The following is a 14,538-nucleotide window of genomic DNA, read 5'->3' on the forward strand; positions in this document are numbered from 1 at the left end:
ACCCAAGGCCAGGTGCAGTGGCTCACACCTGTAATCCCAGCACTTTAGGAGGCCGAGCCAGGCGGATTGCCTGAGGTCAGGAGTTCAAGATTAGCCTGGCCAACAAGGTGAAACCCCATCTCTACTAAAAATACAAAAATCATCTGAGCGTGGTCGCAGGTGCCTGCAATCCCTGCTACTCGGGAGGCTGAGGCACAAGGATCACTCGAACCCAGGAGGCGGAGGCTGCAGTGAGCAGAGTGAGACTGTCTCAAAAAAAAAAAAAAAGGCCGGGCGCGGTGGCTCAAGCCTGTAATCCCAGCACTTTGGGAGGCCGAGGCGGGTGGATCACGAGGTCAAGAGATCGAGACCATCCTGGTCAACATGGTGAAACCCCGTCTCTACTAAAAATACAAAAAATTAGCTGGGCATGGTGGCGCGTGCCTGTAATCCCAGCTACTCGGGAGGCTGAGGCAGGAGAACTGCCTGAACCCAGGAGGCGGAGGTTGCGGTGAGCCAAGATCGCGCCATTGCACTCCAGCCTGGGTAACAAGAGTGAAATTCCGTCTCAAAAAAAAAAAAAAAAGAAGTGTGTGTGTGTGTGTATATCCCCCTACCCAAAAAAATCTAAAAGGAAAACTAAAGCATATAGCAAATCTGAATGAGTTTTTACAGTAAATATTCTAATACAAACACCTAGATTCTACCATTAACACTTTACTATATTTTTCTTATCACCTATCTGGCCACCCTATCATCCAGCAATCCAGCTTTTTTTTCCCTACCAGTATACTTTACCCTAAAAATGTCAGCATGCACATCATTAACTGGAGTTTAAATGACATTGCTTTAACATTTTCACATGAATAATGAAAAAATAAAAGCTTCATAGTCAACAGACATCTGAAATAACTGTAGTTCAAACTTATAAAAAATTTCATATATGCTTTGTTGCAAGCTTGATAAAATGAGTTAAAAAAAGAATTTTATAGGCCAGGCACCGTGGCTTATGCCTATATAATCACAGAACTTTGGGAGGCCAGGCAGGCAGATCACCTGAGGTCAGGAGTTCAAGACCAGCCTCACCAACATGGTGATACCCTGTTTCTACTAAAAATACAAAAATTAGCTGGGCATGGTGGTGGGCGCCTATAATCCCAGCTACTCGGGAGGCTGAGGCAGGAGAATCACTTGAACCTGGGAGGCGGAGGTTGCAGTAAGTTGAGACTACGCCACTGAACTCCAGCCTGGGCAACAAGAGCTAAACTCCATCCAAAAAAAAAAAAAAAAGGATGAATTCATCAGAATAAAGCTATTTACGAAGACACTAGAGTTACTTTGTTATACTGAACAATACCAAGAAGCCTTCTGCATTTTAAGCAAGTAAAATCCCAGGTTTTAGGGGCTGGGCATGGTGGCTCATGCCCATCATCCCAACACTTTTGGGAGACTAACGGGGGAGGATTGTTTGAGCCCAGGAGTTCGAGACCAGCTTGGGTAATATAGTGAGACCTTGTCTCTTAAACCAACAAAACAAGACCTTGAAATATGGTTTTCCATATAACCTAAACACCCATCCTTACAATGGCCCCCCACCAAGGTCCTATGTGATTACGCCCTCTTTTCCTCATTCTCATTCACTCCACTTCTGTCATACTGCCCAGTGTTCCCTAAACACAAACCAGGTACACAACCGTTAGAGCCAGGCCTTTTGCCCTCATGGTTCTCTTGCCTGGAATGAGCTTACCCGACATTATCCACATGGGTAACTCCTACTCTGCCTTCAAATCACTGTTCAAAGGTCCTTTCCTTTGCCTTCTCTGACCACCTTACCATTCTTTTCTAGAGGCACTCTCCAGTCCTTGCTCTTCTCCTTAGTGCCCTTCACTTACTACACTATGCACTTAATTATGTCTCCCACAGGAAAATAAGCTCCACAAGCCCCTTTTGTTCACTGCTATATTCACAGCACCTGCAACAATGGACTGCACATATCAGATGCCCAACAAATGTTAGAAGAACAATGGTTAGAAAACCTAAAACTTGTGGCAAGTAATAGCTAGAAAACTATACAGACTAGATAAACTTATGTACATTAAATTTGTATCTACTGGGATTATACAGTAACAACCCAAACCTGAGTGAATCAGTTAACGCTCTCCCGCTTTCAGAAATACAATCCCTACTTCCTATTTATTGGAAATGGGGTAAAATGTCTGGATTTTAGTAGCAACAAACAGCTCCCTTCCTTACTGTTATATAGGAGCAATAAGCCTACACTAGTTTATGTAATTATTAATGTTTTCAGTCAAAGATAAAATCCTAGATCATAGTGCAACCATACCAGTAAGCCCAGATGGATTTTGTTTCTTTTTTTTTTTTTTTTTGAGACAGGGCTTCACTCAATCCCAGGCTAGAATGCAGTGGTGAGTGAGATCATAGCTCACTGCAGCCTCAAACTTCTGGTCAAGCAATCCTCTTGCCTTAGCCTCCCAAGCATCTGAGACTATGGGCTCATGCCACCACACTCATTTAATTTTAAAAATATTTTGTAGAGATGGGGTCTCATTATGTTGCCCAGGCTTGTCTGGAACTCCTGGCCTCAATCAATCCTCCCAACTCAGCCTCCCAAAGCACTGGGAGTACAGCTAAGAGCCATTGTACCTGGTCCCCAGACTAAATGTTAAGCTTAGTGCAGAATCTTCTGATGCAGTATCCAGAAAATCATTAAATAAAAAAAACACTCACAGCAGTCATAAGTTGCTCCGTAATAGATGCTATTTCTTGCTGCTTCTGAAGCAATAATGGCATTCCCATCTCCAGAGCAGTTGCTCCCCGCAAATGTACCTTTTGTGCTGAATGAACCACTAAAGGTAGGACCAGTTTTGCCCACCTCACTGCCTCTTCTCCCATTTGAATTGGCGCTTGCTCAATTAGTCTATAATAGAGCAATCAATGAATAATTAGCATGACCTCATGTTTTAAGTCTAAACAAGCAGTAAAATACGTGACACATAGAAATGTACACAATACAGCCCATTTGTTTTAGAATATATACAAATATGCATACACATACAAGAAACAGATCTAATTTTTACTAATTGGCAAATTAATGGTTTTGCAATTTTTTTTTTAAAGAAAAAATCTTGCCTTTAGGTTCAAATATTTAAAACAGTCATCCCTCAGTATCCCTAAGGGATTGGTTTCAGGACCTCACAACAATGCTCAAGTCCAATATAAAATGGACTTGTCAGGTCCCTTAATATTATAAGGGACCTGACAAGTTCCTATAATTTAGTGACATCGTAGCTATTTTAACGCTGCAGTGCAATACATTATTTACGTTTCTGATGACACTGGTGTAAACAAATCTGCACTCTCATTCATATAAAAGTATAGCACAATTATATACAGGACATAATACTGCCCTATATGATCATGATAATAAATGACTAGCTGGGCACAGTGGCTCACACCTATAATCCTAGCACTTTGGGAGGCCGAGGAGGGCTGATCATGAGGTCAGGAGAGTGAGATCATCCTGGCCAACGTGGTAAAAACCCGTCTCTACTAAAAATACAAAAATTAGCTGGGTGTGGTGCAAACGCTTGTAATCCCAGCTACTTGGGAGGCTGAGGCAGGAGAATCGCCTGAACTCTAGAGGCAAAGGTTGCAGTGAGCCGAGATTGCACTACTGCACTCCAGCCTGGCAACGGAGCAAAATTCAATCTCAAAAATAAGTAAATAAGTTACTGGTTCATGTATATACTACACTATAATTGTTATCATTAGAGTATACTCCTCCTACTTGCACTTAAAAAAAGTTGGGCCAGGCATGGTGGCTCACACCTGTAATGCTAGCACTTTGGGAGGCCGAGGTGGGCAGATCACGAGGTCAGGAGATTGAGACCATTCTGGTCAACATGGTGAAACCCTGTCTTTACTAAAAATACAAAAATTAGCTGGGCGTGGTGGCGCCCACCTGTAGTCCCAGCTACTTGGGCTGCTGAGGCAGGAGAATCACTTAAACCCCAGAGTCAGAGGTTGCAGTGAGCCAAGACAGCGCCACTGCACTCCAGCCTGGGCGACAGAGTGAGACTCTGCCTCAAAAAAAAAAGTCAACTGTAAAATACCCTTGACAGGTCCTTCAGGAGATATTCCAGAAGGCAGCATCAATCACAGAAGATGACAGCTCCATGCACGTTATTGCCCCTGAAAACATTTTAGTGTGACAAGATGTGGAAGTGGGAGACAGTGATAATGATGATCCTGACCCTGTGGAGGCCCTAGGCTGTGCTGTCTTAGTAGTTAACCAAAAACTTTTGAAAGTTAAAAAAAAAAAAAAAAAAATTTAAGGCTCACAGAATATCTAATGAGGGAAAATATTTTTTTATATTTGTGTTTTAAGCTAAGTATTATTTTTTGATATCAAGTCTCACTCTATCACCCAGGCTAGGGTATAGTGGCACAATCTCAGCTCACCGCAACCTCTGCCCCCGACCAGGTGCAAGCAATTCTCAGGCCTCAGCCTTCCAAACAGCTGAGATTACAGGCACGCGTCACCACGCCCAGCTAATTTTCTTTTCTTTTTTTTTTGTTTTTTTGAGATGGAGTTTCTCTCTTGTTGCCCAGGGTAGAGTTCAATGGCATGATCTCGGCTCACTGCAACCTCCGCCTCCTTGGTTCAAGTAGTTCTCCTGTCTCAGTCTCCTGAGTACCTGGAATTACAGGCATGCGCCACCATGCCGGGCCAATTTTGTAGTTTTAGTAGAGATTGAGTTTCTCCAGGTCAGTCAGGCTGGTCTTGAACTCCTGACCTCAGGAGATCTGCCCGCCACGGGCTCCCAAGGTGTTGGGATTACAGGTGAGCGCCACCTCACCCAGCCTAATTTTGTATTTTTTTTTAGAGATGGGGTTTCACCATGTTGGCCAGACTGGGTTTGAACTCCTGACCTCAGGTGATCTGCCACCTGGGCTTCCTAAAGTTCTGGGATTACAGGCATGATCCACTGTGCCTGGCCAAATCTAAGTATTCTCACCAGAGTCAAAAAGTTAAAAAAAAAAAAAAAAAAAACGAAGTTTAAAGTTACAGTAAGCTGGTCAGGTACAGTGGTTCACACCTGTAATCCTGGCACTTTGGGAGGCCAAGGTGAGTGGATCACCTGAGGTCAGGAGTTCAACACCAGACTGGCCAAAATAGCAAAACCCCATCTCTACTAAAAACACAAAAATTCGCTGGGCGTGGTGGCTGGCACCTGTAATCCCAGCTACTTGGGAGGCTGAGGCACGAGAATTACTTGAACCCAGGAGGTGGAGGTTGCAGAGAGCCAAGATCACACCACTACACTCCAGCCTGGACAACAGAGTGAGACTCCATCTCAAAAAAATAAAGTTACAGTAAGTTAAGGTTAATTTATAAAAATTTTACAGACTTAGTGTAGCTTAAGTGTTCAGTGTTTATGAAATCTACAAGAGTGCAAAGTCAAGTTCTAGATCTTCACATTCCCTCATCACACTCACTGGCTCACCCAAAGAACCTTCAATCCTAAAAGCTCCATTTGTGGTTAAGTCCCAGACACAGGTGTATCATTTTTTAATCTTTTATATCATATTTTTACTGTACCTTTTCTATGTTTAGGTACATAAATACTATTGTGTTTTAAGTGCCTACAATACCCAGTACAGTAATATAATGTACAGGTTTGTAGCCTAGGAGCAACAGGTTGTACCATATAGCCTAGGTATATTGTAGACTATACCATCTAGGTTTGTGTAAGTACACTCTATAATGTTTGCACACCAATGAAATTAACTAATGATGCACTGCTCAGAATGTATTCCCATTATTATGTGATACATGACTCTATTTGCATATAATCTACTCGCATTCTCCCATATACTTAAAAGCATTTCTAGATTACTAATAGCTAATAACAATGTAAGTGCTAAGTAAGTAGTTGTTATACTGTATTATTTAGGGAATAATGACAAGGAAATCAGTCTGTACATGTTCAATACAGATGCAATTTTTCTGAAACTTTAAACCCTCAATTGTTTGAATCCAAAGATGCAGAACCTACAAAGGGCCAACTGTATTAATTATTGTTATACTACTAAATTCAGCATTGTTATAGAAGAGGATAGCCAAAGAACTACGACATAATCTGAGCATCAATCAGAGCATTCAACAGTGGGAAGTTAAAGCAAGTAATAAGAAAACTTTAAAGAACAAAAAACAGGGAAGACAGAAATCATGTCACCAAAGAGTTTACATTTAGAAAAAAGTTTATGCCACGTGCAGTGGCTCATCTGTAATCTCAACACTTTGGGAGGCTCAGGCCGGTGGATCACCTGAGGTCAGGCATTCAAGACCAGCCTGGCCAACGTGGTGAAACCCCATCTCTACTGAAAATACAAAAATTAGCTAGGCATGGTAGCACATGCCTGTAATCCAAGCTACTCGGGAGGCTGAGGCAGGAAAAGTGTTTGAACCCAGGAGACAGAGGTTGCAGTGAGCCAAGATCGCGCCATTGCACTCCAGCCTGGGGGAGAGTGTGAGACTGTCTGAAAAAACCAAAAACAGCCAGGCGCGGTGGCTCACGCCTGTAATCCCAGCACTTTGGGAGGCTGAGGCAGGCAGATCACCTGAGGTCAAGAGTTCAAGACCAGCCTGACCAAAATGGTGAAACCCCATCTTTAAAAAAATAAAAAATAATCTTAAACAAAACAAAAAAATACAAAAGGAGTTTATGCTGTTGGCATGCCTGTTATAACAAAAATGAGGAAGGTACTCTTCTATTCTCTGCTAGACACTGATTAGCTTCCTAAACAACCACTAAGTCCACTTATGAATCTACATTATTTTTTAAACCCTTACACAAGCTTTAAGAGCTATTTTTCAAACCTGAACTATGTATGTTACCAGGAGGAACATAACCAAGACTTAACCTTGAACATGGTCACGATAAAAATAAAAAATCTAGTAACCTATGCATATCTACTTCCATCTTCTGTTACTTTTTGTCCTTGAGTCTTTTGGCGTGAATGACATTCCCCACTTTTAATGTCTGTCATTTAAATCCCAAAAGCCCTCTCCTTGTGGTAAACTTATGAAAACTATTCTTCAATTTGCACAGCATCCAAATGCATACCTTATGATAACATTTAATGCTTCAAAATCAACAACAGCAGAATGCGCCTCTCCTTTATTAAATAGTATTTCTAATGAATCAATTATACTGGATACCTAAAAAACAAACCAAATAAATACAAATGAAATAAGACTGAACTGCTTTTTTATTGGCATATAGTTAAGAAGGCATACACAAAAACTATACTCACCACTTTGCCAACAACTTCGGAAGGAAATGTCTGCTTAGATATCACCCAAAGTGCTCTGGTACGTACATTTTTGTCTGAACTCTTAATGGTATCATTCAGTTTTGAAAGTAGTTCTTGAACATTTGCCTCTGAGAAACAAGCATTTTAATTTTGTATAGAATAGTTGTTACTCTTTAAAGTCTCAAATATAAAAGTAGAGAAATCAATATACTCATTAATCATAAAATAAATGTATATCCAGAGAATAGACCAGAGAACCAACGCTGATATCAAACTTCTCCCCAGAACATAAAATTCAGATTAGAGCGGAAGGTATACTAAGAGAAAATAAACAATAGACACCAAATCAGGTATCTCACACAACTGAAATAACTACAGATATCATTGTAGATTTTAACATACAAGACAATTTCTGGTAAGACGTTTTCAATCCTGCATCTCTGCTCCAAAATAAAGAACTGCTTTAGGTTGCTAATACTTCCATATATAAAAAAGAACAAGCAGCAGCTTTTCCCTCAAAAAAGATGGTATTGCTTCTCGGCCTTTTGGCCAAGATCAAGTGTAAAAGATGGTAACAACTTTGACATCTTTATTATATATTCCTAACTTTCCTTCATTAAAGATAAGGGTTTCCTTTACAATGGCAATCTGCTAACTATCGAGCAACAGTGCAGACTACCTGGAAACTCAGAAAGCGTTAGGTTCTGCACTTTCATTATCACTTTTAGTTCCAAATTATCTCACATTTACCGTTATGTCAAAGAACTTTTCAATTCAGCATATTCCTTAGTGCATACGCCTGAATAAAAGTTTCCATTTTGGTTAGGAGCAGTGGAGACAGGGTTTCACCATGTTGGCCAGGCTGATCTCCAACTCCTGACATCTTGATCCACCTGCCTCGACCTCCCAAAGAGGTGGGATTACAGGTGTGAGCCACCAAACCTGGCCTAAATACCTCTTATTTTTAACAGCACATTAGGGCTTATGTGTAGGTGATGATAATCTAAACATTCTTTCTTAAAAGCCAATCTTTAACTACAGGTTCTGAAACTAATCCAGAGATAATGGTACTTTTAACAGCATTGAACTATTAATACTTGAAATTTATACTTTCTTTATACTCTAAAAATATTACCAGCCATAAGAAATGTATCTACCTGATAATTCTGAGGTAATCTTGGGATTATATAAGCAAAACCCCAGGGCTTGTAGTGCAGCACTACTCAGCTCCGAGTTCTGACTGGAAATGTGAGTCTACAAAAAACAAAATCATTTATTACACACAAGCACAAATATAAATTAATTTTTACAAAGCACAAGCAAATTCATCACATTCTACTCCAATCAACAAATCCTTGAGAATGGGCATAAAAAACAAAAATAAACAAGGAATAAGATCAGAAGGCCATGTATAATACAACTTGGTAAAGAAAGGAGAAGGAACTGGATAGAGATCAACTAAACGAAGATAAAGGCTATCTCCACACCTATGAAGGCAAAGAAAAAAAGGTCAACAGATGAAAGATGCTAAAGACATGACAGGGAAAAAGGAGCAAGGCCCTCCAGAGTAAGCAAGTGACTCAAATGCAAAAGCTAACAGCTTTAGAGTGTAGTGACATCTCTTTCTCTAAGACTGGGAGAAAGAAGGGACTAAAATGTAAAATTATATTATCTGAATTAATAGTAAAATAAAAAATGTTTTTAAACCTTATTTTATAGATAAGAGAATTTTAATCCATGCAAATCTAGAATTTTTTATTTATTTTTTTTTTTAGTGACGGAGTTTTGCTCTTGTTGCCCAGGCTGGAGTGCAATGGCAAGATCTCAACTCACGGCAACCTCCGCCTCCCCAGTTGAAGAGTAGCTGGGATGAGAGGCACATGACACCACACCTGGCTAATTTTTTGTACTTTTAGTAGAGATGGGGTTTCACCATGTTGGCCAGGCTGGCCTCGAACTCCTGACCTCAGATGATCCACCGTCCTCAGCCTCCCAAAGTGCTGGGATTACAGGCGTGAACCATCGTGCCCAGCTGTCAATCTAGAATTTAAAGCCCAACTCATACTATGTATGTAAAAGCTATAAAAGCCCAAACCTGTCAAATAGGGTCTCAATATGAATGTTTACTTTTATCCTGTACCCCTTTTCCTTGTACCATTTTCTACTTCAAAGGGATTTACCTTCAAAATCCCCCATATCTATTTGAATCAAATATCCAAGGAATCCTCAATTGTTATTATTGAGCAGGAAGAATAACAAATGTTAATGGTTAAACATATAAGCAGACACTTCCCTGCAATATCTTCTATAATTATACAAAACGAAGCAAAAAAAGCAAATCCTTCAGTACAGAATGTAAGAGACATAGTACGGCAACTAGTTGTAAGCAACTAAGTAAGGCTTAATACTTTGAGAGCTACTACTGTATCTCCTGGATAATAGCTAGTAAATGTCTGTGACGAATTTTTATTAAACATATTTACTTGAATGTGTTCCTTAACAATGTGTCTCATTTTCAAGAATGTCCTGGGTTCCTAGATACAATTCTAGCCGAATTCTAAACACAAATAGAAACATGTTCCGTTTTAGGTAGTATAGTTCCTACTCTGAAAGAACTCAATTATCCTTTCATTGCTTAAAATTGATAGGGAAAGCTGTTTATTATCATCCTATAATTGAACTTCCATGTGCATCCAAATAATTTCAGGTACAAAACCCATTTACAAACAATGCAACTGGATTTAAAATGTAAGCAATAGGGCCAGGGCGGTGGCTCATGCCTGTAATTCCAACACTTTGGGAGGCTCATGCCTGTAATCCCAGCAATTTGGGAGGCTGTGGCAGGTGGAGGTCAGGAGTTTGAGACCAGCCTGACCAACATGAAGAAACCCCATCTCTACTTAAAATACAAAATTAGCTGGGTGTGGTGGCGCATGCTTGTAATCCCAGGTACTCAGAAGGCTGAGGCAAAAGAACTGCCTGAATCTGGGAGGCGAAGGTTGCTGTGAGCCGAGACAGCAACCATTGCACTCCAGCCTGGACAAGAGCGAAATGCCATCTCAAAAAAAAAAAAAAAAAAAAAAAAAAGTATGCGATAAGAGTTCCCGATCCTATAAATACTACATATATAAAAGTGCATGTCTTCACACATATTACTGTAATGTGGAAAGTGATAATAGAACACTGATGTTATTTAATATTAAGTAACTAATACATAATAAAATTTCTCCTTACACAAACAAAAAATGTTGATGACTATGACAACACTTAGAGCAGTATCTCTGTTAATACTTAGCCAAAAATCATGTTAAAACCTACAATAAATGTTTGGATGAAACACTTGTTTAAAGGCACACGGCCAGGCACCGTGGCACACCTGTAATCCCAGCACTTTAGGAGGCAGACGTGGTGGATCACCTGAGGTCAGGAGTTCAAGATCAGCCTGGTCAACATGGTGAAACCCCTTCTCTACTAAAATTATTAGCCGATGTGTGGGGCATGCCTGTAATCCAAGCTACTCTGGAGGCTGAGGCAGAAGAAGGGCTTGAAGCTGGGAGGCGGAGGTTGCAATGAGCCAAGATTGTGCGAATGCACTCCAGCATGGCCACAGAGCAAGAATGTCCAAAAAAAAAAAAGGCAGCACAAAATCTGGGCATGGAGAGGCAAATACCACTAATCTCAGTTACTAAGGAGGCTGAGGCTGGAGGATGGCTTGGAGCATAGGCAACCTATCAAGGCCTGCATCTCAATTTTAAAAATTAGAAGCAAAAATAAAAGCACAAGAACAAGGTCATAAAGATGAGAATTCAAGGGGGCGGGGAAAAAGAAAAAAAATAAAAATTAAAAATTAAAAAAAGATGAGAATTCAAACAAACGAGATAAAGTTCAACTTTTTCATTCTAAAAACAAGGAAATTTAAAAGATGTTAAGGAAGGTCAGGAAGCCACTGAGTAGGCAAGTGAGGACCAGAACACAGGTCCTTAGTTTGATGTCAAACAACATTTCCCTAAAGCAAAAAAGATGATGGTTGTAGCAAATACTGAGAGTGAATGAGGAAAAAGAACTTAATGCTACCTACAAAGTAGACCAAAGACAATTATAATTTTAGAATCACTTACTTAGAAGTAGATTCCCAAAAGGAAAGAAAAGACAGACTAATCTCTGATCCCTGCTTTCAAAATCACAAACTCAGATCAAGTGCCCTAAGGCAACTTTAGGCAAATTAAACTAATTTCTTCACCTGCAGTGATGGTTAAAAACCAATCTCATGGAAATATTGGGAGTTAAGTGAGAAGGCATGTAAAGTAATTAACAAAGTACCTGAGAAGGCTTAAGTAACAATAAAGACTATTATAATCAGTCAGTATTATTGCTATTTTAGTTGACTCATAATGAGTCAACTGGCAAAACTTTTAAAAACCACCCAAAATGAAAACCTATTTAATAAACAGATACATACCTTTAAAACTTTGTACAGCCGAGGAAGTTTTTTCTCAATTTCTATAATTACTTCTTTTCCTTCTTCTCCAGTCATACGACTTAAAAAACGAAGAACACCAGTTGAAGTAGGTGACAGGAACAAAAAAGTACTCTTACTCCTAAAATACCTGTACGATCTTTTTAAAAAGTATTTTCGAACTCTTGTAAATGAGTTGACACAGTAAGTAAAGTCCTTAAGGGTATACAGAATATATAATGCAATGCATATCAGAAATAAAAGTAGAAAAACCCTCAGAATAACTTTTTACATCCAGTGTATGCAAGTTGTGACAGCCTGACTTCAAAAAGAACAGGGATCCCTATCCCTCGTTACTAACGACTTACTAAACCTTTACAAAAGGTTTTACAAAACCTTAGTACATTTCTATGAAAATAATTTTGAAGCATTTTGTAATAAAATCAGTTTATTGCTGTTAAAAAGGCAACTATAGGTGGCCACATTTTCCCAATACATCGGAGGTTTACACTGAAAACCCCTCCTCCAACACCCACTTCCAACCAAAACTTTTAAAAATCCCTCGCTTGCAAAACACACGTGCATGCTCCCTCGTTCCAAACACCTACCTCAAGCGCAGCAGCACCACCAGCTGCAGCACCCGGGAACGTTACCTAGGATACATGTCCCCCGCCCCCCAACGCGTCCGCGACTCCGGCGTCCTTACCTTTACCAGACTTCTAGAACTCACATTCATTCTGCGCGCCCCTCCCAACTTCTTTCTCCCCACCCTAGAAAGCGCACCCCACCCCCAAGCACGCCCCAAGGCGGACCAGCGCACCCCCCAAGCACGCCCCGCTACGGACCTCACCTGGTCAGAGTCAGGTAAGCGTCAGTCTGCTCTCCGTGGGAGGCAGAAGAGTCTTCCAAAGTCTCCAACAGCGGCGCGAGGGGGCTCTGACCCCTGGCCGTCATGTCGGCCACCCTGAGGCCCGGACCGGAAGAGGAGAAAAATCCAGTGACCGATGGAAACAGCCCCGCGGCGGCCCAGTGTGAGTCCGGCCGTCACACCCGCACGCCCGCCCCGGCCTCAGAGCCACGCCGCGTCTGCACCCCAGGCCTGCGAAGCACCAAAACCCAGCGCGAACCTCCTCCGGCGCCCAGAACCAGGCACCTGAGCCCACACCACATACGAGCCTGGGCCCGCTCCCGCCACCACTTTCCCGGGCAGCTTTCAACAGAGGGAGGAGACAGGCGGGGGGGCGGGAGAAGCCAGGGGACCGAGGCGTCTCGCCGCGAGGGGGCGGAGGTTGTGCAGACTCAGGGCTCCCCGCAGCCTACCACTGTGACCCCAATATTTATCCCACCTACGAAGATCAGGACAAGGTCCTCTCTGCCTCTGCCCCTCGGAACCCGGACGCTGCCAGAGCTCGACTTTTCCAGCTCGGGCTGTTTACTCACGCGTGCGGTGCGCTCCCTCCTAGACCAAGATGGCGGCGGGGCGGGCCCAGGAGTGCGCGGGAGTAGGTTAGGCCTGGCGGGAGAAGTTCGAGCCAATCCAACAGTCAGCGGCGCGCCGGAGTTATCGATCGACCCCCTTCCATTCCCTTCCTGCCCAGCTGCGGCGTCTTGCCCCTCAGGTCAGCATCAGGTGGTGGTGTTTTGCCTAAAGCGAGGGACTTGAAATTCAAAATGTGAATTAATTGCTCACACTCACGAGACTGAACTTAGTGGGCCTTCAGAGTAAGTCTCCAAACTCGAAGTCCAGTGCTTGTTGAAGTTTTAGCAACAAATCAGTTAACAAAAGGAGATAATGTACTGTCAGGTTTAAGACCAAGAGCTAGCCAGGCGCGGTGACTCAAGCCTGTAATCCAAGTACTTTGGGAGGCCGAGGCGGGCGGGCGGATCACTTGAGGACAGCAGTTCTAGACCTGCCTAGCCAACACGTAGTGAAACCCCTTCACTACTACTACAAAAAAAAAAAAAAAAAAAAAACTAGCTGGGCGTGGGGCGCACGCCTGTAGTTCCAGCTACTCGGGAAGCTGAGGCAGGATAATTGCTTGAACCCAGGAGGCGGAGATTACAGTGAGCCGGGATCGCGCCACTGCACTCCAGCCTGGGCGGCAGAGTAAGACACCGTCTCTCAAAAAAAAGAGATACGGACTAAGAGCTGTATCTCAAGCAGGCCTAGATTCCAGCCCTGGTTCCATGTGACTTTAGCAAGTTACTTAACCTACGCCTCAATTTCCTCCTCTATAAGATAGGGCTATTAATATGTGAAGTGAGAAAAGGTTGGAGAGGCCAATGGTTCTCTAGTCGTGAGCGTGCACGACAATGGCCTGGGCATATTCGTTATTAAACTGCAGATTCCTGGGCCCCGCCCTTATGCATTGTAATTCAGTAGATTTAGGTAGCTCCCAAGGATGTACATTCTTGTTAGGCCCCCAGGGGGGTTGAAGGGTGAGATTTGGCTAGGGCTTCTCCGGAGAAACTTCAGTAAACACAATGACAGTCCTTTCTCCTTATTGTTAATATGCTGCTTCCCTTTTCATATGCCTTCGAGCGCTCTCCACTACACACTGGATTGCATCAACTCTAAATCAGACACTGGAAGCCCAGCAGCAATAGAACTCTCCACGCTAGTATCATGGGTTCCTAGCCCCGGATTTGAGCCCTCACTCACATGCGCTACAACTCTCAGCTCTAGAAGTAGGGTATTGCTTTTTGCTCTTCTTTGTGTCATCTGCATTTAGCAAAATGACTGCCAAACCAAGCAGTCCATA

General features: G+C 42.2%; 1 protein-coding gene across 4 annotated transcripts in view; it reads right to left on the bottom strand.

The window, feature by feature from the left end:
- RIF1 (replication timing regulatory factor 1) overlaps positions 1 to 13,240 on the bottom strand; it is a 72,235-nt gene extending 58,995 nt beyond the window's left edge. For 2 of the 4 annotated variants that reach the window (XM_064382784.1, XM_012457070.2), the window contains exons 1-7: positions 13,123 to 13,199; positions 12,627 to 12,740; positions 11,780 to 11,858; positions 8,478 to 8,574; positions 7,321 to 7,448; positions 7,131 to 7,225; positions 2,728 to 2,917 (exon numbers count right to left, since the gene is read on the bottom strand). In XM_064382784.1, coding sequence (XP_064238854.1) covers positions 2,728 to 2,917; positions 7,131 to 7,225; positions 7,321 to 7,448; positions 8,478 to 8,574; positions 11,780 to 11,858; positions 12,627 to 12,730 — 693 coding nt within the window. In that variant the 5' untranslated portion in view covers positions 12,731 to 12,740; positions 13,123 to 13,199. The other 2 variants (XM_012457071.2, XM_012457074.2) reach the window with 2 other exon arrangements.
- Between the last annotated feature and the right edge of the window lie 1,298 nt (positions 13,241 to 14,538).

The sequence above is a fragment of the Aotus nancymaae genome, unplaced genomic scaffold (genome assembly GCF_030222135.1).
Source record: "Aotus nancymaae isolate 86718 unplaced genomic scaffold, 86718_ANA_hifiasm-v0.15.2.pri h1tg000029l, whole genome shotgun sequence".
NCBI classification, from domain to species: domain Eukaryota; kingdom Metazoa; phylum Chordata; class Mammalia; order Primates; family Aotidae; genus Aotus; species Aotus nancymaae.